At 35.6% G+C, this 9,694-nt stretch overlaps 1 protein-coding gene across 1 annotated transcript in view; it reads right to left on the reverse strand.

Annotated features, from left to right (window-relative positions):
• Positions 1-9,387, reverse strand: part of LOC121307818 (POU domain, class 6, transcription factor 2-like) — a 114,314-nt gene extending 104,927 nt beyond the window's left edge. Inside the window, exon 1 of the mRNA XM_041240105.1 lies at positions 9,222-9,387. Within this exon, the coding sequence (XP_041096039.1) occupies positions 9,222-9,387 (166 nt within the window). The remainder of the gene's footprint in view (positions 1-9,221) is intronic.
• Between the last annotated feature and the right edge of the window lie 307 nt (positions 9,388-9,694).

Consider the following 9,694-nt stretch of genomic DNA (forward strand, 5'->3'; position numbering starts at 1 on the left):
ATCCAAAATACCACAGCATGTTTGTTTGAAATAGATTAAAGATGTCAAATATTCTATGAAAATTCAACATGTCAAAAAGAGTGGTCAGAATATCTGAAAATGTGTACATGACAAATACAAGTCCATTAGCGGATTATTATTTCCTCAGGTGCCCATGCTGTGGATAGGGCTATGCTCCATAGCGCACAAGTGGCTGTAAACTAAAACCAACTTCACAGCTTCTTTTGCTTGTGGTCAAACCAAAACACCTACAGATAGCATAACAAATGACAAATGGCTTAAACGTCATTCTTTGTACAACATTCTCCACAAGCTTTTTAACATACATTTCACTCATCTATGTTTGTTCAGTCTCAGAGACTCTGGGCTGATGCTGAAACACTTTAACAGGTTTGGTCAGGGTAATTAAGTTTCTCCCCAGAAAAACAGATTGCAGGGAACATTTTCAAGCTCAGCTGGGCACCCATTTATTAATGACTTTCAGCAATCATGAATGAGAGCTCCAAAGAAGAGTACTGTCATGGAAAACTGCATGGAAGCACTAGCTGCTCTATACTGTATGCCATCAATATTTCATTTTCAAAAGTTTACACGTTTGCTTTTTCTCTGTGACAGCCCACAAAGCACAAGTTTAGTCCTTCTATGCAGAAGCTTCTTGGTGCTGGATAATACTTCCACTTCTAATCGGGATAACACTTCCGCTTCTCATCTACCGTCTACCACAATTGCTGCAAGTTTTGTTTTCTGGCCCTTAAAACCATTATTCAAAAGTAATCCCAGCCACGACCTTTATATTGAACAACATTACTTTAATTACAATACTAGGTTAGCGTCTCCATAAAACCCAGCACATGCAACCTCTTGGAATGTAGAACTAATCAGGTCTTGAATAATGTATCTATATAATCTACATAATTAATCACTATGTAACAAAATTTTTGTTCCTGGGTAGTAAGTGTTATTTCCTAATTGCTTATGCCTCAAAAGTATAGAAAATGGCTATTATTCCCCACAAACTTTGCTTTTGTGACCAGGACAGTGATATTTCAAAATATCACTATTTCCAATGGGAAAATGGGCAAATGTGTGTCTTCTCGTTCACATAAAGTCAGAAAAAAACAACATATGAATCCAAATTAACATGTATTTATACTAAAGTAATACAAAAATGACTACAAAAGATTTAGAAGTGAGTAGTTTTTCGAGATTTACGATTATACTGTAAATACATGTTAATTTGGATTCATATGTTGGGCATAAGCAATTAGGAAATAACACTTACTACCCAGGAACAAAAAAAAAAAAAATTGTTACATGGTTTAATGATAGATATTTTAGATACTAAATATATGAAACAAGGTGTATTGGGACTGATCATACTCACCATGTATTCATTATGCTATTCTTAAAACAAACAAAGGCTTCAGATATTCATGTGTTTTTTTTTTTTTTTTTTTTGTTATATTTATTTTTAACAGCCACTTAAAAACGTAGCCTCAGGCAAAATTGCATTACGGAATAACTAACACACATTGTTTCTAGTGCATTAAATGTTTTCAGATACAAGTACAATAAGCAATTCTAATAAGGGGCTGGAGATGCAGGCAAGTGACACTGCAGGCATGTTGTTTTCTGTCTGAACATGTTTCAAGGGTATTCTATTTTATTATTCACACAAACTTATATTAAATGTCTTATATTTACATGAAATATGTATAGCATTTCATCTTTTTCATCTAAACACGTCACAATCTTTTTTTTTTTTTTTTTTTTTTGTGAACTACATCAAAGTATTGGAGGAATAAATATCTGATTCTTTAGAAGAAACAGAAACCCAAAGCAGAAATTCATAAATTGAATATTTAACTGTATTATTCCAGACCACAGCGATAAACTTGATGAGCAAATCACACAAACCACAATTATAGAAAGAAAGAAAAAAAAAAAAACACTGAAACGATTCAAACAATTTTGACATCACACAACACCCTGCACATGAAAAAAATGAAAACATATTTTTACCTCAAAATAAGCTAAACACTTTTAAATAAAGCTGCAAATGGCATCAGGTTTCAGACAAATCAATGAACGTTTTGGTGACTGCCTGTGACCTCTCTCAAATTATTCTTCCATATTGGCTGAATCAGAATAAGTACAGGCTACTCAATGCAGACGCTAAGTGTGTGAAATAAGTGCCCTTGTCGTTTCTGCCAGACTCCCCTTGACAGAATGATGATAGAAGCATCACATCCTTGGGAGAGTAAATGCAAACTGACAAGAGATGAGCCTTTAGATGTTGAATATAATACCGAATTGTGCTTGATGTGTCTGATTATCTTGTCTTTTGATGTCTGAAGAGGTGGTCCATTGGAAAAAAAAAGTAGAAACTGTACACATCCGCGCTATCTAAAAAAAACTGTTTGGCCTTTCACAAGTGCTTTTCCAACTAATGTCCATTTTTCCCTGACAATAAATATGACAGGTCGGCAGGAGATGACAAACAATTTACTTTATGTGCCAAGCTTTATGGTTTCTGGTAGCTCAAGTGGAACATTATTTTAAATATCCCAAAATGAGAATTTTTATAAAATGTCATCAACCGATAAGAGATGTTTTTAATGTTGTGTGTGTGTGGTAGTGGTGGTGGTGGTGGGTGTGTGTGTGTGTGTGTCTTATACACAATTACTGTTATTACCTGTTCTTGTTGTCAGGTGCCTTACGCATAAGCACACACAAACACACACGTAAACTTTCCACTTCAATGGAACCTTCTCTGTAAATTGAAGGAGAACAGGCATTGTCTCTGGAATATAAAGGACATCAGTAGCGCAGGCATCATTCCATCTGACTGAAGAAAAAACTGACGCACTCAGCAATTCACAATAATTAACTATTTGGAGTCCTAATCGTCCACTTTGAAAAATGAAAGAGCGAATAGGTGCAGAATGTACACTGTTGGTTCATTCCTGTTTGTTTTAAAAGCACAAATGACTATGAAGCATTAGCTTAGCTAAATGAAGTTGCTGAGCCCAGCAAGAGCTCCATTAAACCATTACTAAACTCCTGAACCCATTTTTTTACCACCTCTACCTTTTTTATCTCAGTTTCTCTTTTTAAAAGTACACAGGGGCAGGTACATTTTAAAACACAACTTTTACATTATGAAAAGGGAAACCATCATTATGCAATCAATTCACAAATCAACAATTCTAAAACAAATGAATAGAGATGTGTGAAAATGGCTTTTCTAAAACATGTTTTATTTTTATTTTTTTAATTATTCTTCAAAAGAAATGATGAAATAAAATTTAAACTCTTCACCATTTGGGTAGTGCATCCCCTCACAGCTCCTACAGCCCCAAGCTGTAATATTGCCTGCCTGGGGCTGTCATTGAGCGTTCTTTGCCTCACAATACTGTAGATTAGGAAACGTGTTACTGAAAGTCCTCAACCTGGCTTGTTATTAGCCATTGTCAATAATGGCTAGGTGTATCTTTTCCACTGGGTTCTGTATAATTATAAAGTTAGGTTACTTACCTTAACCCTGGTTCCCTGAAAGAGAAGACGACCACCAAAATCATTACGTATGGGATATGCCTGCCTATTGGTAGGTATTTTCTGAGCTGGGATGATGCCCTCGGACCTGCCTACCGAGGGATTAAAACCTTCACACTGTGGAAGCCATTTCTCTTTTTGCATGGAATCCATGAGGGTTACTGATGCAAAAAGGTGGTCCATTGGAAAGAAAAAGTAGAAACTGTACAATAGTCTGATGGGCCCCTTCCTGGGATGATGCCCTCGGTCCTGCGGTTGGTAGTCGTCTTCTCTTTCATTGAACCAGGGTTACGGTAAGTAACCTAACGTTCCCTTTCAATTCGAAGACGACCACCAACAACATTACATATGGGAAATATATACCAGAGCCACCTCAAGGGAGAAGGAACGGCAGCATGCGAGAGACACATCATAAATGTATAACCCAAGGTTAGCAATGCGAGCGTGCAACCTCAAGGACCCTCGTGTCTACTGAAGGCAAGGAAGGATCTACCACATTACCACGCGATAGAACCTAGAGATGTATGCGGCATAGCCCAGCTAGCTGACATACATATATCAGACAGTGAGGCCCCTCTGAAGAGGGCCCAAAATATAGCCAACCCTCTAGTAGAGTGTGCAGCTACTCTCCCAGGTGGGGGTAAGCCAGCATTGTCCCCTCTCCAATGCAACAGTCGCTGCCTCGAGAGGGGCTGTCCTAGGGTCCGTATGGAGGTAATACTACAGGGGGCAATGTGCCGTCTCCGCTGAGACAAAGAGATCAACCTGTGCCTTCCCAAACTGTTCCCAAATGCGCTCCACCAACTGCCCAGCTCACCACTCCGGGAAGAAGCATCGCTCGTAGGGACAGCAGGTTCCGTTGCGCCCAAGTCAGGAACCGGAAAGTGATGCAATGCAACCCCGGGGACCAGGGGATCAATAGTATTTAAACTTTTTATTTACTGTTTATATGTTTTAATCTTTTTTTACAGCCACTTTAAAAAGTAAAATACATACATATATTTGACTTCTGCAACAATATTGTAAAATGTTTACAGACATTTCTAAAACTATGAATTGATCTAAATAGTACATTTTAATACCACTGTCATTTACTTCAGATAATTAAAAGGGGACCCTTCTGGCTTTTCTTAAATATTTTTATTGTCAGAATTATACTGAAGAGACACATTCCGTTAGATATGCGCTGTTTGGAATCTGTTTTTTTTTAAGACCCTGTTATTTTTAAATGTATGAGTAAAAGCTTGTTTACTGTTTAAGCCATAATATGCATGTCTAAGAAACTGTACTTTTGTAAAGACCGATATTTAAAAGTCAGGATGTGTGCCTGACTTCTGCCATCAAGTTATTTTAATATCTTGAATGTGTAAAGATCATACTGTTATATACCAAAAATAAATAAATAAATAAAAAATTATTATATATAATTAGTTGTGACCAATGCATTCATTCAAGGTGCCAGCCCAGGGTCAAACCAATAAAACAACTGAGACACCAAGACTGTTGTCACCCAGTGGGATAGTTCTTATACAGCATCAAAGGGTGCCCTTAACTCTCTCTCTCTGAATACAGCCAATCAATCATTGAATCTGCCAGTGGCTTAAAAAAAAAAACAAAAACAAAAACAAAAAACCAGAGTTATTCTTTTTTTTTTTTTTTTTAATATACACCATTTACCTTATAAAATGTTGATTCTATGTATTACAAAAATCATGTTATGTATCAAAGAGAGAACATATTATTTCCATACATAGTAGAGGTACTAGTATCAATGTAACTACCTAGCAGAGAGATCGGTAATTATAAAGTTAAAGTGGAGGTGCGTTGGTGATAACGTTTCAAATGTATTTTATAAACTAAGCACAGCCCCACTAAATATATCACAAAGACAATGGATATAAAATTAATCTATTGTAATGCATTATTTGTTGGTCCAATAAAAAAAAAAATGGAAGGATTCAAGAACCAAAACAAGATGAGAGTTCTGAAACACGGATGAAAACAGCAGCATTCTTATAGAAACATTATTCAAAAAATAATCAGAAGGGAAATTGTACATCTGACACACAAAGATAAAAAAATAACTATGCTCAATGGTTATTAAAGAAAATTATTACACTGCTGATATAAAACTGTTACTGTGAGCTTTCTTTAGTGATTCTTTCCTGGGGACATTCTTAAAAATGTATTAGTCTGACAGTGGGAAACTTTACACAGATCACTCCCTGACGGAGGCAGTCTCTTCCTGTATACAAATCAGTGGGGAAGCATCAAGTGGAGACACAGTCACAATGTAAACCTGTAACAGGGCTTCACACTCTGTGCTGACTCCGATCTCCAAGTAAAAACAGGTAAATTTGTTAAATTTGTAACCTAAAAAGGGGTTTTCTTGTTCTCGTTTGTTCCCAGCTCGCCTTTGTTAGTCTCATCTATTTGTGCTCTATGTGTGGTTGTCTGATGTATTATTAATCTCAAAACACCAACCAGCAGGGTTTTTTAATCAAAGCCGGCTTTAGTTTTTGACAGTTTCAAATTAACTATGTTTACTGGTTGCTGACAGGAAGGTGTCCTTAGACACCATTAATCTATCGGCAAAAGTTCCTCAATAGACACTGTGTCAGTTAATGAAATTATGAAGTTACAGTGATGGCCTCTGCAGGTCCATTGTAGTAAAAACACAGGGGTCATTTGCTAAGGTTTGCAGCTGCACTGTGAGATGCATACCTCCTCCCCCCATCAAAGGAAAAAAAGTCTCTGGAGAGATGAAAATGAATGTCCACAGTCTGTTTTTCACAATTAGTTTCAGTAGATCTCCATCAAATCAGCACCAAATGGTGAGTAATGCCTGTCTTCTCGTAGTTGGTAGTTGGGGGGGTGCCTTCACTATTTTATATTTTGTAAATCGTCATGTTCTAGTAAAGAGATACACCGTATATATATATATATATATTATATCATATATATATATATAATATATATATATATATATATATATATATTCTGATATAGACGTATGCAAATAGAAACACAGGTATGTTTATAAAGATGTACTAAGAGTTGTCTCAGCACACTTAAACAATACTATGTATAATGGTACTAGTGTTTGAGTGTTGAATATTAGCAATGAGAAGTAACTGGAATACACTCTGTACATAGATGCATACATATCATGACATATATCAATTATTTGGTAGAGATTTACTTTTAGTTTAACTTAAGACAATAAATAGAAGCTTATTTTAAAACTAACTGGGTCAGCTGCAAGTGTGTGCTAAACTTAACAAGAATATAAAATATGTTTTTTTTTGTACTGTTTTTACAAATTTAAATAAACAAAAAACAAACAAACAAAAACAATCGAAGCTAACCAGTGAGCAGTTTCTCTTACTATTCTTACACAATTACAAACTGTGCAAAACTGTTATTTTAAAAACAGAATCCGACATCACCGGTCTGCTTTGCTACTGCCCTACCTGACAGTACTCCGCCACCTGCAGCAAGCACTGCCCTGCACTGTAGGTACTGTAGTCTACTCCTCTTAAATTGTGTGCTACTTCTGTGCTCCAACAGAAGAAAACTATGTGTACCCATTTGTGTGACCGTGTTTAAAACTTATTACACATTTTTCTATTAGATTTCTGGCAAGGCAGGGAAAAATCTCTTTAATTAAACAAATATCTATTTAAAAAAAAAAAAAAAGTTTGTTTCTCATCTTTTCACTGGCTTTTTTTTTTTTTTGTTTGGTCTCTTCCTACCATAAAATAAAATGTCAGATTATGAATATTATTTACAAAATTAACACAGAAATATAACAAAAAGCACTGGAAATATACAGACGTGACGTAATACACATTTTCTTTTTAATATATACGTAGATAATACACATTTTCTTTTTAATAGATAGGACCAGTCTCAATACACACATTATAAGGTATTACATTGTTGCATTGTATGTCTCTTTTCAAGCTCTTTCAGTGTTGTTAGGGGTCATGGTTCTTCTCATCTATTCCTGTGAGGCTTAAATACATTATATAATTTAAGCTGCACCACAAGACTAAGCAAAAGTAAAGGATTTTTTTTTTAAATACAGATCGATCACAATTCACCTAATTCAGAAATAGGAAAATATCACAAAATGATCTCTTTAAAATGTAATAAAAAGCGTGGTTTACTGAAAGTAAGGTATGCTGGGGCTACCCATGGAGGATCATTCCATAAAAGTTACAATTTCACTTCCACCGTACATATGAAACACTGAAAAAGAATGTACTGGTAATTGTTTTCTGTTTTTGAAGACAGTTTTTGATAGAATGATTCAACTGTACACAACCAATTAATACAACTAAATCAAACAGCTTTTTCTGCTGTCCTGATTATCCATTATATGACAGTTCTTTCTCAATGCTAGTGAATGCATTTCATAATTGTACTGCAAGCAACCAGTATCAATTCAAACAAAACACTGTTTATTAGTCAAGAAAATGTTCACTGTAATTCATTATTGTTATTCTTTTTAACTAACTTTATTTTCTAGGGCCTATATTCATCCAAATACAGTACAATAAGGGCACGGTGCCTTTTTAGTCTTTCACAAAACATTTTGCATGTGAGCGTTTTTGTACTGCGAACACACCAGCATACAAGTCATTATTTACTTGCAAGTGCATATGAAAAACCTCCACATAACATATAAACATATTTACTGAAAAGAAAGGCTGAGATGTTCAGAAATGTCATATTCAGTGATGGATGGTTCTGTGTATCCCATGAAACCAACATGTCCTAGTTTCTACAGCACTCTCTCAGCATGTTTCACAAAGTAACAAAATACACATGCCCATCTGGTCTGAAAACATATAATTCCACCGTTCACCCTATGTTTTTAAATCTGGTTCCTCTCCATGACAATAAAATTTCACAATTTGTGTCAACAATCACACAACACCTGTGTTTAAGTAAAATATCAATTCAGTCATTTGAATTTGCCAGGCCTAAATGATTTTTACCAAAAGTTCTAATTAATAAACAACGTATGAAAATAATTTTACAAAACACAATATATAAAACACACACACAAATACCTTATTTAACTACACATGTTAATCTCATTTATCAACAGCCTTCCAGCATTACAGTGAATCAGATTACAACAGTCTTATTTACAGTACTAGAGAATTTGTGCATTCAGTTTGAAATAGTGTCTGCTATTAACTTTCAAATAACTTCCTCCATCGCCACAGATACTTTAACAAGCTAAAGGAATTATAGGTAGATGATGTCCATACTCAGGTTCAAGTGCAAGGCTATAAAATAATTTCTTGTAAATTGAAGCTGTGTCTTTTATTGTAGAGGTGTCACCATCCATCAATGTCTGGTGCTAATAAAAGCCAAATACATTGCAAAGTGTTTTAAACAGCTGCTTCTTTTCTTAAAAGCAGGCTTCTTATTCACATAATTAATTTACCTTCTAACGGAGCCATATAAATTAAACTTGCTTGAAAACCTTTGATACCCCCACACACACATTTTTACAGTTTGATATATTTCTTTTTTTTTTTTTTTTTACAGATCGCCATAACTTTTCCTTAATCCTAAACTGGTTTCTACAGCTACTGCTATCAATCTAGTAAAATATACATTTAGATTAAACATCTCCACTGACTTACCAAAGAGCTTGCTGGGAGTGTCCTCGCTGTCATTTGGTTCTGCGGGCGCAAGCAGAGACTCATTCAGCTCATTGTCTGAAGTGTCCGCTTTGTCCTCACCTCTCAACTCCGCGTTCATCTCACTCCGGAGAGACAGCAAGGGCTTACTGAACTGTCCAGTAATCATTGGATCCTAGAATAAGCAAGAGACCGAGGTAAAATGTAGTTAGCTTTGGCGTGTGCTTTCATCCGCTCTCCCTCTCTCTCTCTCCCTCTCTCTCTCGCTTCCCCCTTATCTCAGTTTGAGGCTGCTCCTGCTGTTTTTTGCAGGCTGCAGTCAAGTGAAGAGCTATTACTGATCCAATGAGTTTTCCATTACTCTCCACCCTATTAAAGCTCCACCATAATCAGAGGACTCTGGCTACATAGAAAAATAGCTCTCTATAAATAAATATATTCAAAATATAAGTCCTTTGTTTATATATTCTAATGCT

This window comes from Polyodon spathula, chromosome 3 (genome assembly GCF_017654505.1).
Source record: "Polyodon spathula isolate WHYD16114869_AA chromosome 3, ASM1765450v1, whole genome shotgun sequence".
NCBI lineage: Eukaryota > Metazoa > Chordata > Actinopteri > Acipenseriformes > Polyodontidae > Polyodon > Polyodon spathula.